General features: G+C 36.9%; 1 protein-coding gene across 3 annotated transcripts; it reads left to right on the top strand.

Moving 5' to 3' along the window:
* The first annotated feature begins 202 nt into the window (after positions 1-202).
* On the top strand, positions 203-23237 carry PPP1R15 (Protein phosphatase 1 regulatory subunit 15). 3 transcript variants are annotated; one of them, XR_015837452.1, is made up of 3 exons: positions 203-3150; positions 20842-21504; positions 21568-23237. XR_015837452.1 is itself a non-coding variant. In XM_088259185.1 (2 exons), exons 1-2 carry the CDS (start codon positions 595-597, stop codon positions 21148-21150), a joined length of 2865 nt encoding a protein of 954 aa, XP_088115311.1. In that variant the 5' UTR covers positions 203-594; the 3' UTR covers positions 21151-23237. The 3 variants fall into 3 exon arrangements, 1 of the variants encoding a protein (XP_088115311.1); XR_015837453.1 differs by having other exon boundaries at positions 20842-21334; XM_088259185.1 differs by having other exon boundaries at positions 20842-23237.
* The last annotated feature ends 539 nt before the right edge of the window (positions 23238-23776 follow it).

The following is a 23776-nucleotide window of genomic DNA, read 5'->3' on the forward strand; positions in this document are numbered from 1 at the left end:
ACGTGAAATACTTAAAACGCTATATATTTCCTGAGCGAGTGCAGTTTTTCAAAATTGAAACAAAAATCAAATCGGAAATCCGAAAGCTAAAAATATCAACTATAACGCTCGTTTACAGGAGGCTAAAAGCATACCTAAATAAAATATTTTGTGGTGGGAAATATTTGCGTTATTATGGCAACCCTATTAACGTAAACAAGTTGACATTATCCCAAAATGGCTGAAAGAAGAAACTAGGAAAATTATTATTCTCACGCCAATCATCAAAATAATGGAGTATCTTTGCGAAAAACGTATCGATAGTGAATATAAATTGATCAAAGTGTCGAAAGTGAATTTCAAAAAGTATCACGCCGCTCGCGGTAGTTCGGAAAACTCGAAAAATTGTAGCAACATCGCAGCTGGAAGATTTCGTAAGAAGTGTTTTATCAAAATTTCGACCTTGGATTTGAAAGACTGTCGCAGCATTATCCGGCCGAATGATTTGTGGAGAACATTTCAGGGTTCGTGAGGAAGCCGAAGCCACGATGACCTGATATCTGTGCGAGTGTAAATATAGACTAGTTTAGCCAAAAAAAAAAAACAGTTATCACAATGGAGTACAGAATTTTCAAACGTCACAGGGCTCAAGCCCCTCGCTATTACGGAACCAGTGCGCATAACTCATTTTCCAACGATCACAGTGAAATGTTTAAATTCAAAGAAAATATTATCGGCAGCAAGATGTCTTCCGACCCTTTAACAGGATTGAACAGCATGTTTGGGAACGCTCCTATCGTCTCGGAAAAAGTGTTCAGTATATACGGGTCCCAAGAGTTTGCAAAAGCCCCCGTAACTCCCATCATCGCAGAAACTCTTCCCCCTTTGCAGAACTCTGCATTTCACGAAATGTTTGACACCTTAGAAGAAGAAAACACCCAACAAAACACGTACAGAGACTTTATGGCTAACCCTTTCAACGCCATGCATAGATTTTTAACAAATTTCGTCAGTAATTTCATCCCAAGATCGAGGTCGCAGGAGGATTCTAGAGAAAACTCATCCGATTGGACCCAGACTACAAAATCCTCAACCATAGCCAAGAGCAAGTCCGACGGTGATATTGTTTCGGACTCTGGCTATAATTCAAGCGGGCATATAGGTGGAACGGATGTAATACATTCAAACGGCACTGTCAATAAAAAACATCTTTTGGAGTCGTGCCAAAATCATCCCGGTCGGACAGATAACGTTCAGTTTAATAGCGAACGCCCAGAAAGCTATTCCGACGACAAAATCTGCAGACAAAATCAGTTTTTAGTTGACAACACTGTGATCGGTCCTGTTTCCGGATCGACAATCGATCCAAATAGTGCGGAAATTACAAATCGTTCAGAAACTAGCAAGGACGAAGTCGATTTTAGTCCGTGCATGAATCCAACACCTTTCCGTTGGCCGAATTCTCAGCAAGACATCAGCGATTTCATTTCTAAGCCTGATGATAAACCAAGCGATACCGGCATGGAGTCTACGAATAAGCCTCGAACCAGCAGATTCCTTCAATCGGTGCGTCAGCAACGGTCTGTCCAGGAGCAAGGCAAAAGCACCAGCGAAAAGCCCGCGGAAGAGAACGTTGACTACGTTTCTACCTGCGAAGAGAAGATGGCTAGAATAAAAAAATTGCTCGGCAAGTCCAAAACTAAGAATACAACCCTCGATCCTTCTGGCACTGAAGGAAATACTAAAGATGTCACCGGCGTTGAATTTGATATCAAGGCGCCTAGTGAAAGGAAGGTTGAGATTATCGGGCAAGATAAAATTGAAATTATTAGACCGGAAAAGGTTGAAAATATTATCCCTTTCCAAGTTGAAGCAATTAGCTCAGAAGTTGAAAATACACGCCCGGATACATTTGAAATAGCTAACCTGGAAAAAGTTGAAGATATTAGCCTAAACAAAATTGAATACATCAGTCTGGACAAAATTGAAAATATTAGCCCGGACAATGTTGAAAATATTAAACTGAATAAAGTTGAAATGATTGAATCGGACAATGTTGAAAGTATTAGAAAAAAGAAAGTTGAAAATATTAGCCCAAACAAAGCTGAAATCGTTAACTCGGAAAATGTTGAAAATATTAGACAAAAGAATGTTGAAAATATTAGCCTGGACAAAGTTGAAAATAGCCTGGACAAAGTTGAAAATACTAGTCTGGACAAAGTTGAAAATATTAGTCTGGACAAAGTTGAAAATATTAACTTGGACAAAGTTAGGGAAGCCGAGAAGTTGGAAAGTGACAATTGTAAACTAATCGTGTCAGATGTGAACGTCGCGTGTGCCGCATCTCCGCCAAGTGTTGCCAGCACTCCCGGCAGGCCGTCACCGCCCAGGGAGAAGGTGTCTCCAAAGAGACGCGACCGCAGCAAGCGGCGCAAGGAACGGAAGAAGAAGACAAGCGAATGTCTCGACATGGCCAGAGACGATAAAACCCCAATTTACTTTACGCCTCCCGAAACTAAGAAAGACAAACGTTCCAAGAAATCCAGACGGCAGAAGAAGGCCGCCAAGAGATCCAAAACGCAAGAAGGGGGCTTGAAATCGGACGAGTCTAGACTGAGCAAGTGTGTTTCATTCATTTCAAGTCTCCAACTGTCTCCGAATTGTAGGGGCTGTAGTAATTCTCTTCCGCTGGCTTCTAGCGCCGAATCTGACGACTGTATCGGTTTCGACGAAGTCAAAGGTCGTTTCCGCAAGCAGGCTTCGGAATGCGACAGCGAAGACTCCTTCATCATCGTGTTCTCCGACGCCAAAGACCAGTCGAAGAGCGAAGAAGAGGACGCCGCGCCTCTCGCCGCGAGGCCGCGCATGAGATCGCCCTCTGAGTGCGAATCCGAAGACTCTTTTGTGATTCATTTCGAGACGGACGAAAGCGGCGCCGAGTGCTACGGCAACGATGAAGTCTACTCCGATTCGGATTCCTTTTCATCGGGCAGCCGGAGCGACGACGAAGACGCATTGACCGAATCCTCGGGGTACAAGGACGAGTGCGATAACGTCTCCAATGAAGATCAAAGCCCGGAGAATGCCGCGAGTGATAAGGAAAGAGTCCTTCCCAGTTGCCTCAAGCGGAGATATTCCCCGAGGACAATGGCGCAACGTCGCGAAAAAAAGGTAATATTCATTATTTTAACTTGCTAATAAATTAATTAAACAGAGAGAATAGGCCGCATTGAAAATATGATTTTCAATGTGTCGGGTTGTGGTTCCGTGGTCAAGCGTCTTGAGTCAGAGCTTCTGGGTTCGAACCCAGTCTACCACAAATTGATACCTGTTTCTAATAATATGTTTTTATTATAACTTTAAGCGATATTTATTTTTTTTAAAATCTATAACTCTTTCGATTCACATGTCTTTCTTTTCTTTTCTGCATTGTTTTTTTTTCATTGTTATATAAGAATATGCTAAAAAGCAGTGATGTTTGTTGATGTACGAATGCAAACAATACGGTTGAAGTTCTGTTCTGTGTTTACACTAGAAATTCTCAATGCAGCGTTCTGCTATGGTTTATTTTTACCACACGTATTGTGTTTTTATTATTTTTTTCTATTTGAAAAGTTGTCACAGCGTCGAATGAATTTTTAAAACGTCGGAAGGATAATGATATTGGGTTTGTCGTTTTGAGACTTATTTATTGCCTTAATGTATTAAGCGGTAAATGGGCCAAGGATTTTAAATATATATGTTTTGTATAATGGATTCAAGAGTGCGTATAAACACGTTAAATTTAAAAGAAATAAAATGCCAAATTAAATTATTGTCAAAGTATTTTTTTTTGACATAAATGTTAAACTACTACTACTATTATAATCACACCGTATCACCGCAGGGGTAGGTAGAAAGGATGAAACGCCACACTCTTCCGTCCTGACAAACACTCTTCGCCTCCTTCACATCCTTGCATCTAGTCATACATGCCCTCTGATTACGCAGACTTTTGACACCACCAGATTTTAGGTTCTGATTGATCTGATCGTGCCAAGTCTTTTTATTTTTATTTATTCGGGAATTGTACAGCTTACATATATAAAAAAAATTAAATAATAAACAATAGTTACGTAACAATAATAAACATTACATTACATTGACAAAAAATAGTTACGTTAAAAAAAAAGCCAATTAAACAATTTCACATTTATGTTATAAAACTTATGCTTTTTCGGCCGTCCTCGTTCTGTTTTCCTGCTCACATTCGCCACATATATTTTCTTAGTCATTCTCTCACTATCCATTCGCTCCGCATGTCCATACCATCTTAGAGCACGCTTCCTAATCTTTCCAATTATTCCTTGTTCAGCCCTACATTCCTTTCTTATATCTTCGTTTTTAATTCTGTCGTACAATGATTTTCCACACACTCGTCTGAGGGAGCGCATTTCAACTGCATTCACTCTGCTTTCATCCTTCTCCTTCATGCTGCTAGATGAAAAACAATGCTGAAAAAGGTCCCATTAGGAAACTATTTCCCGAATCTGTTATTCTCTTAATTATAATTGACGACCATGCTACTAAAATTTTCGGAATTCTTAGATATATTTATCAATCTCTGAACACAGTACATGTGAGTTCACTACAGCCGTCTATGTTGGATCGAGGAAAGCTTGTATTAAGCAGAGACTTTTTTTATTTGTATGCAAGGTCAGAATACTGGATTATATTTACATACTTGGGGCCCGCCTGAAAACGTGATTTTAATAATTTTTACATTTTGGATTTTTTAAAATTCAAGCAGAGATAAAACAGATTTGTGAACAAGTATTCGGACACACAAAAATGATATAAATAAAAGCAATTATTTATAATATGTCTGAATTGATTATCAACATATATGTTGAAGGTCGTGTTCATATATAGAGACTTGATGTCTGAATGGAATACCGTAACATGTCATATATAGAGACTTGATGTCTGAATGGAATACCGTAACATGTCATATATAGAGACTTGATGTCTGAATGGAATACCGTAACATGCCATATATAGAGACTTGATGTCTGAATGGAATACCGTAACATGTCATATATAGAGACATGATGTCTGAATGGAATACCGTAACATGTCATATATAGAGACTTCATGTCTGAAGGGAATACCGTAACAGTCATATATAGAGACTTGATGTCTGAATGGAATACCGTAACATGTCAAAAATAGAGACTTGATGTCTGAATGGAATACCGAAACATGTTATATATAGAGACTTGATGTCTGAATGGAATACCGTAACATGTCATATATAGAGACTTCATGTCTGAAGGGAATACCGTAACATGTCATATATAGAGACTTGATGTCTGAATGGAATACCGTAACATGTCAAAAATAGAGACTTGATGTCTGAATGGAATACCGTAACATGTCATATATAGAGACTTGATGTCTGAACGGAATACCGTAACATGTCATATATAGAGACTTGATTTCTGAATGGAATACCGTAAGATGTCATATATAGAGACTTGATTTCTGAATGGAATACCGTAATATGTCATATATATAGAGACTTGATGTCTGAATGGAATACCGTAACATGTCAAAGGTCACATTCATATATATAAATAGAGATTGAATGACTAAATGTAATACTGACAACTCAATCATGGATCCTGGAATATTCTGATATAACTATTAGTGCTAACGATAGCACTTATCTGCTTACATTGTGATATTGCTATGTTGACCCTTTGCACTGAAAGTTTTGTGGTATGTGCAATAAGTAAACAACCAATGTAAATATTAACACACTTTGGACGGGAAAGGTATTTCTACCTGTTGGGTGGATCGATGCTTAAGGGCGGGAAGGGTATTTTTACCTTCTGCGCCGGACTCATTTCAAAGGCAGAAAAGAAAGAATTATTTAATGTTTTTATATGAATATTATATAACAATATCTTTGTTAAGGTCTTAATTAAATGTATATATCAAATCCCGTCGCCAGCGGTCCGCAGGCGTAAAAAAATACTGTTTGTAATATGTTAAAAATATCGAATACTAAGAAATTTTCTTCTTGGCGCCATAGCGGCGGCACTCTAGTATTAAGACATACCATGCATGCCGCCTATATGGCGGCATAACAGCAGCACTCTTTAGTACGTAAACAATGCATGCCATCTCTATAGCGGCATAGTAGTGGCACTCGGGTAGTATGGCAAACCATGTATGCCGCCTCTATGGCGGGACTCGATTAGTATGGCAAATACTGGCCACTACTATGCCGCCTCTGTGGCGGCATAGTAGTGGCACTCGAATAGAATCCAAAATATGTATGCCGTCTCTATGGCGGCATTGATGCGTGACTCGAGTTGTAAGGCATACTATGAATGCCGCCTCTATGGTCTCATAGCAGTGGCACTTTAGTGTGGCAAAACATTCATGCCGCCTCTATGGCGGCATAGTGCAGCAGCTATGCCGCCATAGAGGCGGCATGACAGCGTCACTCGAGTAGTCTGAAAAAACACATGCCGCCTCTGTGGCGGCACTCGAGTGCTAAGGGTTAATAATGTTGACGACACCAGTGGGCATTTCCTAGATAGATAGCAACGAGTGACGTTGCAACATGTTTACATACAATGACTTATCTCGCTGAACCCGACTATAGATGCTTCAGATAAGCTCTGTTATGGAAACATTGGAAGCGAATGCAAATATTATTGTTTACATTAACCTTTTATCGCTATCGCTGCAGCGTCACTAGGCAAACGGGGGGTATCTACATTCCAAACAGACTTGGAAAATAAATCATCGATTAAAAAAATAGAGGTTCTCATTCCGGAGGTCCCGGGTTCGATTCCCAGGGGGGGGGGGGGTCAAATAAATATAAGTGATTTTTTTAACTGTAATATTTATTCAATATTACCCTGGACTGGTACGTGAAGCGGAGGGCAGATCACCTTTCCTTCGTGTGTAAACGATCAAGATAACACTGCGTTATATGACGCAGTGCCCTATGCACCACTGGGGTGCGGACAAGGGTTTAAAAAAATACTATTTGATTGAAATTAATCTAAATTTGTTTCGATGAAAAATTTTGCTTAAATTATTTATTTAAAAAAAAAAACAGATCCAAGTATCTTCTTCTTTTAAACATTAAAACTCAGATAGCATATTTATTTGTTAACTTTTTTCAATTTCATCCTTTTTGATTTTTAGTTTTCCGTTAAAATCAAATATTTGTACTTTATATTAGCACTTTGAATCTAATTATATTTTTGATATTTATTGTATTCTTGCCAGTGTCCTTTACTATGACCTAAAATATAATGTATACCCACACACAGGCCATGCCTTTGTGGGATCTTTTTTTGTATTAATATACAAAAAAAAGACTTGGCACGATCAGATCAATCAGAACCTAAAATCTGTCGGTGTCAAAAGTCTGCGTAATCGGAGGGCATGTATGACTATACGTATGGATGTGAAGGAGGCCAGGAGTGTATGTCAGGACAGAAGAGTGTGGCGTTCCATCCTCTCTGCCTACCCCTGCGGGGAAACGGCGTGATGGTAGTAGTAGTAGTAGTAGCATAAAATGTTTTTTTTGTACTTAAAAATCTATTATTTACATGAATCAACTTGGTATTATCTAGTATTTCGAATACTGGGGCGTGGTCAGGTCAGAGGTTGGAATAATCGGCGGGCATGTGTGTATGAGGAGATGCACGAATGTGGAAGAGGCGAAGATTATTCTCAAAGACACATTGATGTGGCGTTCTATTCTCTCTACGACCGCTGGCAACGAGATCTGATGATTGTACACATATATTGCGTATAATTACATATAATTGCGTCACACAGGAGAAAGTGACCAAGAGCATTTCTTACAAAAACGTGATCATTGACAATTTGATATCTCACTAGCTTAATATTACCCTGAAAACATCCCAAAGGATTTTAAACTTGGAAGTATAATATATTGACTTGGTAAAAATGACTAACTGCATTGATGTTTATTTTCTTGCCAAGCAAAAGTGACTTGAGTGGCCCTCCTGATGAACATTTTACGTTTTGTTAGTTGGTCACTTTCTCCTGTACAACTACGATATAGTTAAGACCTTAACAAAGAGATTGGTACATAATATTCATATAAAAAATCATTGGATAATTCCTTCTTTTTCTGATTTTGAAATGAGGCCGGCGCAGAAGGTAAAAATACCCTTCCCGTCCTTAAGCATCCATCGACCGAACGGGTAGAAATACCTTTCCCTTTCTTAGTGTGTTAATAGTTAATAATAATATTCTCGCGGTACATGGACCATAGAATCTAAGTCAATCAGCGTCGAGTCTTAAAGTTTGAGATGTGTAATGACGTCACGAATTGTTTGTTTTTTAGCGCCATCTAAATGTGAATACTTTCATCCTTCATACCTCCGTTGTTTCCTCGCAGATTTGAACAAGAATAGTGTCTGTTGTATTGTGATTTTTTTGCATAACTTTTTCTGCCAATGTTTGAAATATCGAAATTTGTGTATATTGTATTCTTTACGCATTAAAAAAATAATGCTTCGGGCCAACGTATCTAAAATCTTGAAAAGTTGGAGTCTAAGTAGGAACTTGATAAGCGGTGTTGCATAAGCCGTAGCTAGATTTCAGAATCACTTTGACGTTAGGTAATTAAAAATAAGTAGGGCTCAAACGTTTTGGGTAAAAATTGTTTAATACCGTTTTTTGTTGTTTAAAACTAAATTGTTTGAAACGATTTTTTGTTATTTGAAACATGCTAGAATAAGATAATTTTTGTTGCTTCAAACTACTGGTATGAAATGGTTTTTCGTTGTTTTAAACCCGTTTTTAGTTATTTAAAACTAACACGTTTAAACTCATTTTTTGTTGTTCTATTATAACTGGTTTAAAACCATTTTTGTTGTTTGAATCTAACCAGATTACGACCATTTCTTGTTGTTTAAATCTAACTGGTTTAAAAAAATATTGTTGTGGAAAAATAACTGGTTTAATCTCATTTTATGTTGTTCAAATCTAACTGGTTTAAACTCATTTTTTGTTGTTTATATCCAACTTGTTATAAACCGTTTTTTTGTTTGAAACAATCTGGTTTAAAACCGTTTTTATAGTTTAAAACTACCTGGTTTGAAACCGCTTTTGTGTGCTTACTGGTTTAAAACATCTTTTTGACACTCTTCTTATCATTCATCGTTAACTTTGTGTCATACCACTTTAATAGTTTGATGGAGAGTGTTTTATAACCATACCACAAAGTTAACAATGGTTTTAATGTACAAACTACACCTTTTTGTTGTTTATAACTATCCGGTTGAAATCTTTTGGAACCGCCTTTGTACATCTATAGGTGATATACAGGTGTAGTGTTGGGGTACTAATGCTTAAACAAAAATAGACCACATACACTTTATGTATACAAAGCGTCCGCTGTTATAAATAACTTATCACCTCCTACGCTAATCTCTTTCACTCGTCACCGAGTATCGCTACATTTCTTGCATTTTTTAAAAAATGTCAAATTAAATAATAATTTGGTCGATTTGACCTGATACGATTTGATTCCATTGCTGACTTTATTACACTATAAACAGTGAAGAGAAGTACCTCCGAATTCGGTTGATATGACCTAATATGATTAGATTCCATTGCTGTTTTTATTACATTATAAACAGTGAAGATAAATACCTCCTAATTTGGTCAATTTGACCTGATATGATTAGATTCCATTGCTGTCTTTATTACGTTATAATCAGTGAAGAGAACTACCTCCGAATTTGGTTGATATGACCTGATATGAATTGATTCCATTCCTTACTATATTACGTTATAAGCAGTGAAGATAATTACCTCCAATTTTGGTCGATTTGACCTGATATGAATTGATTCCATTGCTGTCTTTATTACGTTATAAGCAGTGAAGAAAACTACCTCCGAATTTGGTTGATATGACCTGATATGAATTGATTCCATTCCTGACTATATTACGTTATAAGTAGTGAAGATAATTACCTCCAATTTTGGTCGATTTGACCTGATATGATTAGATTCCATTGCTGTCTTTATTACGTTATAAGCAGTGAAGAAAACTACCTCCGAATTTGGTTGATATGACCTGATATGAATTGATTCTATTCCTGACTATATTACGTTATAAGTAGTGAAGATAATTACCTCCAATTTTGGTCGATTTGACCTGATACGATTAGATTCCATTGCTGTCTTTATTACGTTATAAGCAGTGAAGAGAACTACCTCCGAATTTGGTCGATTTGACCTGATATGATTAGATTCCATTGCTGTCCTTATTACGTTATAAACAGAGAAGAGAATTACCTCCGATTTTGGTCGATTTGACCTGATACGATTAGATTCCGTCTTTTACATCATATATCGCGTTTCCAGTCTCTCTGTAAAAATAGCCTGTTATTGTTTAGTGCTGACCACTATCGCACACGTTGTTATCGCGTGATTGACCAACAGGTTTTGGAGTATAGTCGGGCCAGTAGCATTAGCGGTGAGATAACATAATGGTAAGAGTAGCATTTGCTCATTATTGAGCAAATGTCCAAGCTTCCATATTCTTCTTCATCTTATTTTGGACATCTCATCAAAGATGAAGAAGAATATGGAAGTCTGGGCATTTACGAAGCTGACGACCGTCATAGGCTGGTTTAAGTGATCACTTTACACACGTGTAACATTCACTAATTCTACCCATTATTGACAACCACACCAGTCAAATTCTTGGAAGTTCTATATATATGAACCAATTAAGAAACCTTGTCCTTGAATCACTAGAACTTTGCTAGAGATATCATCTATTGGTGAGATGAAATTAAGCTTTTAATTGAGCAGAAACTATTATTTATGAAAAATAATTCCTGTAATGTTGTAAATTAATAATCTATTTACCTTAGAGAGACGAAATATGGTAGATATATCGCTCACTCCATTCAACAACGTCATATATAAAAGAAACTTAATTTTTCAGGAGATCGTTTTTAAAGTTTGAAAATATAATTAAATGTATTATATTTATTAAATTATTACATGTATAATTAAATGTAATATCAAGCCACTAATTGAACTTTTTAATGTGCAACAGATCTTTTTAGGTAAAACCTGAATGTTTTTTCCCCATTTGAAAAATATTTAGTAAGTATATTGAAAAAATAAAAATTAAACAATACCTTTTCTTCAAAATGCAAAAACAACACTTTCTGCCCCGTAGAAGGTAAATATTATGTTTGAAATATGCCGCTTTGCTGGGATATAGTAGATTTTCTGGGCATATCGAAAACATGCACAACTGAAAATTGACGTTGTTGAATGGAGTGAGCAATATTTAGTATCCGCGACGTTTGGACGTCGATGGCGTAGGAAAATTACCAGAAATCGCGGACATATAAACTCGGCGTATGATGTATCGCTGCGAGGTTGGAGCATATGTATTTATTGATAGCAACAGCTGTCGGCAGACGCCGACGCCTGCTCTCTGACTATAGATGTGACCGCGGCAGAGGCGATTGTTTACCGTCCAGTTGCCATGCGATACGAGACAGAGTGATAATAATACTAGCTGTGGATGTGTTGGCTCTACATTCGTACAGACCAGGGGTCGGCAACCTTGTTACTGCTAACGATACTGGAACACTTGTGATGAGGAAGACGGAAACGCGCAAACGAAGACAATTGTTTATTTATAAAAAAAATCACAAAGTTACAAGAACATAGGGACACAAATATATTGAAAATCACAAAACTTATTAAGGCGAGAAGAACAAAGCGACATCAATAGAAACAGAGCGAGTGCGACGTATATACGTTTGAATTTTAATCTTATCTGAGCACACAAAAATTTATCCTCCACCCCTTATATACGATTTTAAAGGAGTTACATGTGGTGGGGACAATATTATAAACAAAATAAAAGTCGGTGAACTGTGTCTCCTTGTTCTTCTCGCGTACATTTATGAATACTATTTTAATACTTAAATTATTCCAAAAAATACACAGATTTTGGCCGAAACAAACCTAGTGGACCAAAAGAGGTAAACGCGAGTGGCATCATAGACATCAACAAATAGAGCCGCCAATAATTTAGCAATGTTACCAATGTTAAATAACTCCATCGTGTCTGTGGCGTTATTCATTGCCAACTTACGAAAATAACGTTTTTTCTAAGGGGAATTTTCCAAAAGAAAATGATGACTGAAAAAATTAATTATATCGGCTGTTATTAACACTTCACGAGTCTAATACAATCCTTTATAGGTTGAGTATGTTAAATTAGATATTCCTCCCGTCTGACAAAGATCCATTGAGTAAAATGGCACCATTTTTGTTGCTACAACGTCTGAATGACACATCTCCTGTAATATTTCTAAAAGTGTAATTACGACATTGTTGCACCAAATGAGCGGTATTAAACATGAAAGTGTTTGAAACTAGTGTGGTTTTTCAAAGGTTGTTTTATTTTCAATCTTTATATTTTTTACAAGAGAAAGGTTACAGCCACATGTGGCTCGCGAACCACACGTTGCCAATCCCTGGTATAGACTATACATATACATATCTACATTTAAAAGAAAAGGTATAACCCACAAAGCCCCTAACCCTTACTCGCACGAAGAAAATACATAACTGCTTACAAATATATAAATATATATTATTTATTAAATATATAAGATAATACAACTTGCTTATTATTAAAGTGCTTTATTGATTTTATCATATATATGAAAGAAATAACATGAACTTAATATCAAATGCGAAGCAGAAAACGCTTATATTTTTAGACAATATTGCTTCGACTCCATGCGACTAATTATTAATTAACTGTCTGCAGGTAGGATAGTAAGGAATACCATGAACTAAATATCAAATGCGAAGCAGAAAATGCTTCATTTTTTAAGGTAAATGTGAAAAACACATCGCAAACAAATCTTTCTTGAATTAATTTTGCACTTGGTGGGGATCGAACCCGCGACGCCAGATTCGCAGTCGAGCGCCACCCAACTTTTATTTCGTGATAGTGTCCGCAGATAGCTAAAACATTTCCTTTTATTTTTGGACATCTCATCAAAGATGAGGAAGGATATGGAAGTCTGGGCATTTACGGGGCTGACGACCGTCATAGGCTGGTTTAAGTTATCACTTTAAACACGTGTAACATTCACCAATTCTACCCATTATTGACGACCACATTACTCAAATTCTTGAAGTTCTATATATACTTATATGAACCAATTTTGAAACATTCTTCTTGAATCACTAGAACTTCACTAGAGACATCTTTTGGTGAGTTGAAAAGAAGCTTTTTATTGAGCAGAAACACTTATATTCTTCTTCATCTTTGATGAGATGTCAAAAAACAATATGAAAAACAACTCCTATAATTGGATATAATCCAGATTTGTGAACAAGTATTTGGACACACTCAAAATGTTGTAAAAAAACATTTCCTAATTGAGATGGAACTCATGTTTGCGCGATGTACGTGATTCCGTTCACATCGATTGTCACCCATGATTATCATTAATATGATATTACGTGCTAATTAAAAGATAGTTTTTTTCTTCTTCTCTACTGTAGATAAAACGGTGATAACATGCAAAAAACTACAAGAATTTAGATAGATATCATTATAAATTGATATGTCGCTCATTCCTTTCAAGAACGTCATATATCAAAAATCGTCAATTTTCAGTTGTGCATGTTTTCGGAATGCCTAGAAAATGTACTATATCCCAGATGAGATGAAAATAAGCTTTTTATTGAGCAGGATAAAGTCTTATCTAAAACTCCATGTTTTATTGCAATTATTGTTATATGAATGTGTTTATGTACTTTTACGAATAAAAGTATGAATTTTGTGTATCTAAATATTGTACTTGTTCATATATCACTCACTCCTTTCAAGAACGTCATAAATCAAAAATCGTCAATTTTGAGTTGTGCATGTTTTCGGAATGCTTAGAAAATGTACTATATCCCAGCAAAAGCGGCATATTTTTAACTTAATATTTACCCGCTACAGGGCAGAAAGTGTTGTTTAATGCATTTTGAAAAACAATATATAGCTGAAAATGCAAAGTTTTCGTCATTAAAAAATCATTTATTTATTGATTTGGCGTTTAATTTGTAGAACTCCATTTTAATTTATGTTTTTAATTTAAAATCAAACAGATTTTTTGAGTCTACTAAGTTGAATTTTTTGTCCGCCTCCGTAGTGTAATGGTCAGCACGCTCGGCTACCGTTCTGGCGGTCCCGGGTTCGATTCCCAGTCAAATAAATATAAGTGATTTTTTCTCTCTAATATTTATTCAATATTATACTGGACTGGTACTTGAAGCGGAGGGCTGATCACCTTTCTATCGTGTGCTTACGATCAAGATAACACTGCGTTTATATGATGCAGTGCCCTATGCACCATTGGGGTGCGGATGAGGGTTTGAAAAAGTTGTATTTTACAAAAACATATAAAAAAATTATATTTACAACATTTTGAGTGTGTCCAAATACTTGTTCACAAAATCTTCTTTACATCTCACCAATAGATGTCTCTAGTGAAGTTCTAGTGATTCAAGAACAAAGTTTCTAAATTGGTTCATATATATAGAACTTCCAAGAATTTGAGTAGTGTGGTTGTCAATAATGGGTAGAATTGGTGAATGTTACACGTGTGTAAAGTGATCACTTAAACCAGCCTATGACGGTCGTAAGCCCCGTAAATGCCCAGACTTCCATATTCTTCTTCATCTTTGATGAAATGTCAAAAAATAATATAAAAAAATTATATTGTGACGATTCTCACTAATTGTCACCATATAATTTTTTTTATTTTTTTTCTTAATAAAATACAACTTAGTAGACTCAAAAAATCTGTTTGTTGATTTAAAATTAATACATAAATTTAAAAAATCCGTAAATCGAAACTGGCCATGGGGTTTTACGTTATTAGTTAAAAAAATAGAGTATTTTAATTTTAGATTTGTGAAGTATTAACTTAAAATGATTAAGGAGACACTTGGTTTTATACCACTTGAGTTTATTGATGACTACTCGTTTCGGAAGCTAAACTTCCATCGTCAGGTCTGAATAATAACAGTTATTATTCAGACCTGACGATGGATGTTTAGCTTCCGAAACTAGTTGTCATTAATAAACTCGAGTGGTATAAAAACAATTGTTTCCTTAATCATTTTAACATGTCTTACCAAAAAGGTGATTCCGAAACAATAATTAAAAAGTGCACAAAGATTATGTTATTAGGCCTTAGAACGTCTATCGTACATCTTTTTGCCGCACTGAGAGAACGCATTCCGACTGCATTCAGTCTACTTTCATACTGCTATTGCTAACTTATGCATTTTTACATTCTTTGTATGTTAAATTCTTTATTTTTTTATTTTTTCAAATTTTATTTGACATCTCATCAAAGAGAAAGAAGAATATGGAAGTCTGGGCATTTACGGGGCTGACGACCGTCATAGGCTGGTTTAAGTGATCACTTTATACACGTGTAACATTCACCAATTCTACCCATTATTGACAACCACACTACTCAAATTCTTGGAAGTTCTGTTTATATGAACCAATTTAGAAACCTTGTTCTTGAATCACTAGAACTTCACTAGAGACATCTTTTGGTGAGATGTAAAGAAGCTTTTTATTAAGCAGAAACTCTTATATTAGTATGTAAGGTCCGAATCCTGGATTAAAATCACACACATGAGAAACGCCATAATTTGACCAGACAATTTATTTACAACATTTTGAGCGTGTCCAAATACTTTTTCACAAAATCTGAATTATCTCCAATTACAGGAATTATTTAAATTTTTTTTGACATATCATCAAAGATGAAGAAGAATATGTATTCCACACGTATTTTTACACCATTCGACCAATAACGATGTAAATAAAGACGAATATGTGCAAGCGATTATGAAATTTATGATTATTCGATGCAATGCCCTTGAGGGTACATTTTCCTGTGTGGATTTCCTATTTGTTATTAGAGCTAGTTTTCCTTTGTGACGAGCTAAGCGATCATGTTGTACCACGTGTGATGCTGGCTTGGTGTGTGTAATACGCTGACGAAAATCAGTGAAATAATGACTCTTTCATTGCCCAGAGGTTCCCAAACTCTTTTATCTCGTAGACCCCTTGCATTACCTGATATTGATTTTTATCAAATTCATTAACTTCAAATGTATTTTTGACAGCCGGTATATGTAGTGTTACTCACTTTGAACCACACATCGCTCACTCCTTTCAAGAACGTCATAAATCAAAAATCAACAATTTTCAGTTGTGCATGTTTTTGAAATGCCCAGAAGATGAACTATATCCCAGCGAAAGAGGCATATTTTTAACTTAATATTTACCCGCTACAGGGCAGAAAGTGTGGTTTTTGCATTTGGAAGAAAAGGTGTTTAATTATTTTTTTTTCAATTTACAATTTTTTTCAAATGGAGGAAAAACCTTCAGGTTTTACCTAAAAAGATCTGTAGCACAGTAAAAAGTTCAATAAGTGGCTTGATATTTATTTTTAATACATTGTGTTATATTTTTAAACTTTAAAAACGTTCTCCTGAAAAATCAAGTATTTTGATTTATGACGTTCTTGAAAGGAGTGAGCGACATGTTAGGTTTTATACATTTATATTTTAAATTCAAATTAAAACATAGGCCCCTTGCGAGTTGTCATAGACCCTTGGGGGTCGATATAGACCACTTTGGGAATCACTGGTCTAGCCTCTAGCTAACTGTATACGATACATTACTGCGTTCCAATTTTATAGGTTATTACCTGCTGTATCACTCGGGAGGAATATCTAATTTAACGTAATAATATATTTTTTTAATAAAACCCTTATCCGCACCCCAATGGTGCATAGGGCACTGCGTCATATAAACGCAGTGTTATCTTGATCGTTTACGCACGAAGGAAAGGTGATCAGCCCTCCGCTTCAGGTACCAGTCCAGGGTAATATTGATTAAATATAACTGTGAAAAAATCACATATATTTATTTTACCCCCCCTGGGAATCGAACCCGGGACCTACAGAACGGTAGCCGAGCGTGCTGACCATTGCACTACGGAGGCGGACAAAACATTTAACATACTCAACCTATAAAGGATTGTGTAAGACTCGTGAAGTGTTTATAACAGCCGATATAATCAATATTTTCATTCATCATGTTCTTTTGCAAAATTCGCCTTCGTAAAAACGTTGTTTTCGTAAGTTGGTAACGAATGACGTCACAGAAACGAATCCACACTACTACTTTTACAGCTCTATAAAGCAGATACATTAATCACTAATCATTAAAATAGCGCCATTTTCGTAAAATTCCACACTAAAATACTTGGCAAAGTGATCACTTAACCAATCTATGACAAGTCATGAGCCTTGTTAATACTAATAATACTTCCACATTCTTCTTCATCTATGTTGAGATGTCAAAAAAAAACTTAAAATTATTCCTAAATGGAAAAAACCCAGATTTGTGAATAATTATTTAGACACACCTGGAATTCTGCGAACTAAAATACTACACAATTTCTTCTTCTTCAAAGCTTAATTCGCACCCAATGGTGCATAGGGCACTGCATCATATACGTGCAGTATCTTGATCGTTAACACAATTGAGTGATTTTTTCACTCTAATATTTATTCAATATTACCCTGGACTGGTACCTGAAGCGGAGTGCTGTTCACCTTTCCTTCACGTGTTAACAATCAAGATAAAAATGCGTTTATATGATGCAGTGCCCTGTGCACCATAGGGGAGCGCATAAGGGTTGGAAGAATAATTTTTATAAAACGGACTTTTGGCTTTAACCGAAACCCCTTTAATTAGTCCGTTATATCGAGGCTTTACTGTCCTTTTGTTTCGAAATGTTACACATATTAATTTGAAACGTGTCGCGAACATTGACCCTATTTTATTGTAGCTACCGGCCTCTGTTGCAGCGATGCCCTTATTTCTCTCACTCGTCAGGCAGAAGGTTAAACGTGTTAACCCTCGACTGTCGGTTTGTCCGTATATCGCTCACTCCTTTCAACAACGTCATATAACGAAAATCGTCAATTTTCAGTTGTGCATGTTTACGGAATGCCCAGAAAATGTACTATATCCCAGCAAAAGCGGCATATTTTAAAATTAATATTTACCCGCCACAGGGCAGAAAGTGTTGTTTTTGCATTTTGAAGAAAAGGTATTGTTTAATTATTTTTTTAAATATACTATATATTTTTCAAATGGAGAAAAAACATTCAGGTTTTACCTAAAAAGATCTGTTGCACAGTAAAAAGTCCGACAAGTGGCTTTATATTTATTTTTAATTCTATTATATTTTTCATGAGCGATATGTCCCCCTATTTTACATATTCCTTAGGAGATTCTGTTTCAACGACATTCGTTCTGTTTTATCTTTCTGTACTATATATTTTTCAAATGGAGAAAAAACATTCAGGTTTAACCTAAAAAGATCTGTTGCACAGTAAAAAGTTCAATAATTGGCTTCAAATATATTTTTAATACATTTTATTATATTTTTTAAACTTAATTTTTTTTCACACTCGCAGATTATTCATTCATACTTTTTTTTGTAAAACTAACTGACTAACAATCACGCCGCTTCGCCGCAGGGGTAGGCAGAGAGGATGGAACGCCAAACTCTTCTGTCCTGACGCGCACTCCTAGCCTCGCTAACATCCATACATCTAGTCATACATGCCTCTGTACCTTTACTAATCACGTACAGATATAGGCTATGTACTGTATGATGACGCTATGCTCTGCAGTTGCCGACCTAACCTAACATGCATATGTCACGAGTAATGTAGGTCCCTCCCCTGTCCAGATGATTGCCATTTATGTCACGATTCTAGAATATCAGCGATTTTCCTCGCGGTGTTGTCGAATTTCGATGGTAAACAAACGCGGGTGACGCATTGGGAAACCATTCGAGTGATCGTGACGTAATACGGCTCAGGTATGCAGCACTCTCGATACTTGTATGGAAGCGCGCGTGACGTCAGGGCTGACGTCACGCGAGCGCGACTGTGCGGACGCGCTCGCATCATTTTCAGACGATTCTTTTAATTTGATTTGTTAAACGTCCAAACTGATTTGTTATACGTCTAATTGGATTTGTTAAACGTCCAATTTTTTTTGTTAAACGCAGTCTGATTTGTTAAACGTCGATTTTGATATGTTAATCGTTCAGTCTGATTTGTTAAACGTCCATTTTGATTTGTTAAACGTCCATTTTGATTTGTTAAACGTCCATTTTGATTTGTTAAACGTTCAATCTGATTTGTGAAACGTCCAATTTAATTTTTTTAAACGTTCAGTCTGATTTGTTAAACGTCCAATTTAATTTGTTAATCGTTCAGTCTGATTTGTAAAACGTTCAGTTTGATTTTTTAAACGTTCAGTCTGATTTGTTAAACGTCCATTTTGATTTGTTAATTGTTCAGTCTGATTTGTTAAACATCCAATTCGTGTAAACAATATGTAAACCGTGGATCATGATTTGTCAAACGTCCGATTTGGTTTGTAAACCGTGGAACTTGTCCAAATCGATTTGTTAGATGTCCAATTTTATTAGTAAAAGCGTCCAATTCGTTCTGAGAAACCTCTAATTTGTTTTATAAAACGTCCAAGCTCATTTGTTAAACGTCCAATTTGATTTGTTTAACTGCCGATTCGATTCATATAGCGTCCAATTTGACAAAGCTAATAGATGGATAGATATTTGATAAATCTATAGTTTGATCACAAATAAAACGTCCAATTTGAACGAAATCCTGCATCAGCAGATTGTATCTCTCTTAATAAAGCGGACGCGTCTGTAATCGCGCCCCCGGTGACGTCACGCGTGGGATCTGCCCGCGGTGTCCGCTCCCATTCAGAGACTTGAGGATTCGCGATATTAATTCGGATATACCTCTTCATCGGATGACGATGCTCCTATTTTTAACAGACGCGAGCGTGCTGCGTCGCATATTTTATGTAGGCGTTTAAAATGAATTTTATAGCACTTTGGGAACGCGCGTTTTTTCACAGAGAAAATATTTTATATGTACAATAGATATATTGCTCACTCCTTTCAAGAACGTCATAAATAAAAAAAACTTGATTTTTCAGGAGATCCTTTGTAAAGTTTGAAAATATAATACAATGTATTAAAAATAAATATACAGCCACTTACCGAACTTTTTACTGTGCAACAGATCTTTTTAGGTAAAACCTGAAGGTTTTTTCTCCATTTGAAAAAAAATAGTATAATTAAAAAAATATATAAAAAAAATACTTTTTTTTTTAAATGCAAAAACAACACTTTCTGCCCTGTAGCGGGTAAATATTATGTTAAAAATATGCTGCTTTTGCTGGGATATAGTACATTTTCTGGGCATTCCGAAAACATGCACAACTGAAGACGATTTTTGATATATGACGTTGTTGGAAAGAGTGAGCGATATGTACATGAGATTGATCATACATGGTTTGAATGAGTTTTCTTTTTTTTTTTTAAAATAAAAATTGAATTATTTGTGTTTTTATTATTTACAAAAATACTTAAATTTTATACTATTTCTGTGAGTCTAAGCAGCTCATTATTAGAAATAGGTATCAAATTGTGGTAGAGTGGGCTCGAACCCACAAACTCTGATTCAAGAGTCTGCGACACTAACCACAAAATCACAACCTGACACAATTTAAAGTAATCTAATTTAAGTCCTCTGTTGCATGTTGTACACCTTTAAATGTGTGATTATTTTGGATAGAAAAGTTTATGCGATTTTTTAATATAAGTGTTTTGTTTCCAGGTCCAGTTCGAGTCTGCCGCCCCCAAGGTGCACAAGATCATCGCGTGGGCGCACGCGTACCGCCAGGCGCGCATCGGGCCGTGGGAGCGCTGCGCGCGCGACGCGGAGCGCTTCCGCCAGCGCGTGCGCGACACTTCCGTCTGCCTGGACTGGGTGCTGCGGCGCGACCACCGCGCGCGCGTCTTCTTCCAGCGCTTCCGGCCGCTGCTCATGCGCGCCGCGCGCGAGGAGCGCGAGGCGCGCGAGGCCAGGGCCCGCGAGCAGGCCGAGGGTCCGGGTAGCGTGACAACTACCGTCCTGCCGGCGTGACTCTGCGGGGCAGAGTGATGGAGGGCGTCCGGCATCTGTGACAACTACCGTCTTGCTAGCTTGACCCGACAGAAACAACAGTCTAAAGAGGAGGCTAGAGTGAAGGAGGGCGTCCGGCATCTGTGACAACTACCGTCTTGCTAGCTTGACCTGACAGAAACAACAGTCTAAAGAGGAGGCTAGAGTGAAGGAGGGCGTCCGGCATCTGTGACAACTACCGTCTTGCTAGCTTGACCCGACAGAAACAACAGTCTAAAGAGGAGGCTAGAGTGAAGGAGGGCGTCCGGCATCTGTGACAACTACCGTCTTGCTAGCTTGACCCGACAGAAACAACAGTCTAAAGAGAAGGCTAGAGTGAAGGAGGGCGTCCGGCATCTGTGACAACTACCGTCCTGCCGGCGTGACTCTGCAGGGCAGAGTGAAGGAGGGCGTCCGGCATCTGTGACAACTACCGTCCTGCTGGCTTGACCCGACAGAAACAACAGTCTAAAGAGGAGGCTAGAGGGAAGGAGGGTGGTCCGGGCACTGTGACACCTAGCATCTGGTCGGTTTGACTCTTTTGTCCAAGGAGGTGATAGAGCGAGAGGCCTGAGGAAGATCTGGACAATGTAGATGTGATGACATGTCGTATTCGTCATTGGCTGACACGAGTACCTATCTAAGATTCTAGGGCTTGACCTAACTAACCTAGCGTCTGGCTGGCTTGACTCTTTGGGCTGGCGGGGCAATGAGCCAGACTGAAGGTGGGTCGGGACACTGGATAGTCAACATGATCGACAGACACCTATCCGAGCATTCCGGCGTTTGCAATCTGGTGGATGTGTTAGCATATGTATTATGGGTGTCGGAACATTCCTTGGGACCTAGCATCTGGCCAGAAAGAGGGTAGAGGGAATAAGGAGGGGCGTCCGGTCACCGTGACACCTACCGTTTTGCCGGCTTGACTCTGTAGCCTCCAGAGAAGGCCTACTCATTATTGAAAATCCATTTTGCTTTAATTTTTTGAAGTCATATAACATGCGCTGTCGTAAGTTTTGTATTGTATGTTCAACGAAGTTTTGTACAAAATTTTACGTTTTTTTTTTGACGGAACTGCATTTTATACAGTAAAATAATGTAGTTTTTCCCACATATATTTTTTTTGATCTGTCGTCGGGTTTCGTCATTACCGATCAGTCTGATGATGTCGGTAATGACAAAATCTGGTCACTGGTCAAACAAAATATTTTCTTCTTCTTCTTTTTCTAGATCCTAAGGATCTGTTTGTGCCTCCGCTTGTAGCTCTTGGGATGTTGACTCCCAGCTGTCTTTCCATCTTTTCGGAGGTCTGCCTGGGGGTCTGCGTCCTTCAGGGATTCCTTGAAGGGCGATACGTGGAAGTCTGTCTTCTGACATTCTGTTTACATGATCATTCCAGTATCGCCTTCGTTGTCGTCCCCACCTCACGATATTCTCCGTCTTACACATGCTCCGGATGTCGGTATTTCTTACTCGGTCTCGGAATGTGTTTCCGGTTATGGATCGGAGAGTCTTCATCTCGGAGGTTCCAAGTTGAGATTTTGTTCTAGAAGTATCTGATCTTGCCTCAATCCCATAAATAAAATACATACGTGGAAAAAACTATAGTTATCTTTTCTTTTATAAAATTTTAATGGATATGGAATTGAACAGAAGACAATATTTTCCTAAAAAAAATATATGTGTATATTGTCGTGAGGTTTTTAATTGACTCATTTTTTCCAATTGCCTCAAATTTATATAATGTCGGTACAATTGTATTTGAAATGTGTATGAAATCATTGCTAAAACCTTAAACTGTTGTCTAGCCCTGATACTGCATATATCGCTCACTTCTTTCAACAACGTTATATATAAAATAACGTCATAAATCAAAAAAATTGATTTCTCAGGAGAACGTTTTTAAAGTTTAAAAATATAATACAATGTATTGAAAATAAATATCAAGCCACTTAATGAACTTTATACTGTGCAACAGATCTTTTTAGGTAAAACCTGAAGGTTTTTTCTCCATTTAAAAAATATTAAGTATTTAAAAAAAAAAATTAAACAATACCTTTTCTTCAAAATGCAAAAACAACACTTTCTGCCCTGTAGCGGGTAAATATTAAGTTAAAAATATGTCGCTTTTTCTGGGATATACTACATTTTCTGGGCATTCCAAAAACACAGCACAACTGAAAATTGACAATTTTTTATATATGACGTTGTTGAAAGGAGTGAGCAATATATATTATATAATTTTTTTGCTAAAAAATAAGATTTTTAAAAAATGTATATAAAAATTGGTGGCCTGTGTAAATCTCAGTAATGTGTTCATATATATATAAAAAAAAATAATTCAGAGATGAAAAGTTGGATATATGTGTAAATAAGATTTTTATAAATAGGTCTGTATTATATTTAGATTTTAAAAATATGTAAATTTCCTATAGTTTATAACGAGTGATGGCAAATTATGGTGTTTATTTTATTCTATAGGGTTATGCGTTATAGCGGAAGGGATTTGAGATATGTATGCATTCGAAATTGGGCATATATTACCTTCCTAGTATGTTAGTTAGCACTGGGTTGATTTTTCAAATTTTGTTTCACTATTTGAGCCGCA

The sequence above is a fragment of the Brachycentrus maculatus genome, unplaced genomic scaffold (assembly GCF_059751285.1).
Source record: "Brachycentrus maculatus isolate JH-2025_06_01 unplaced genomic scaffold, ASM5975128v1 h1tg000114l, whole genome shotgun sequence".
NCBI lineage: Eukaryota > Metazoa > Arthropoda > Insecta > Trichoptera > Brachycentridae > Brachycentrus > Brachycentrus maculatus.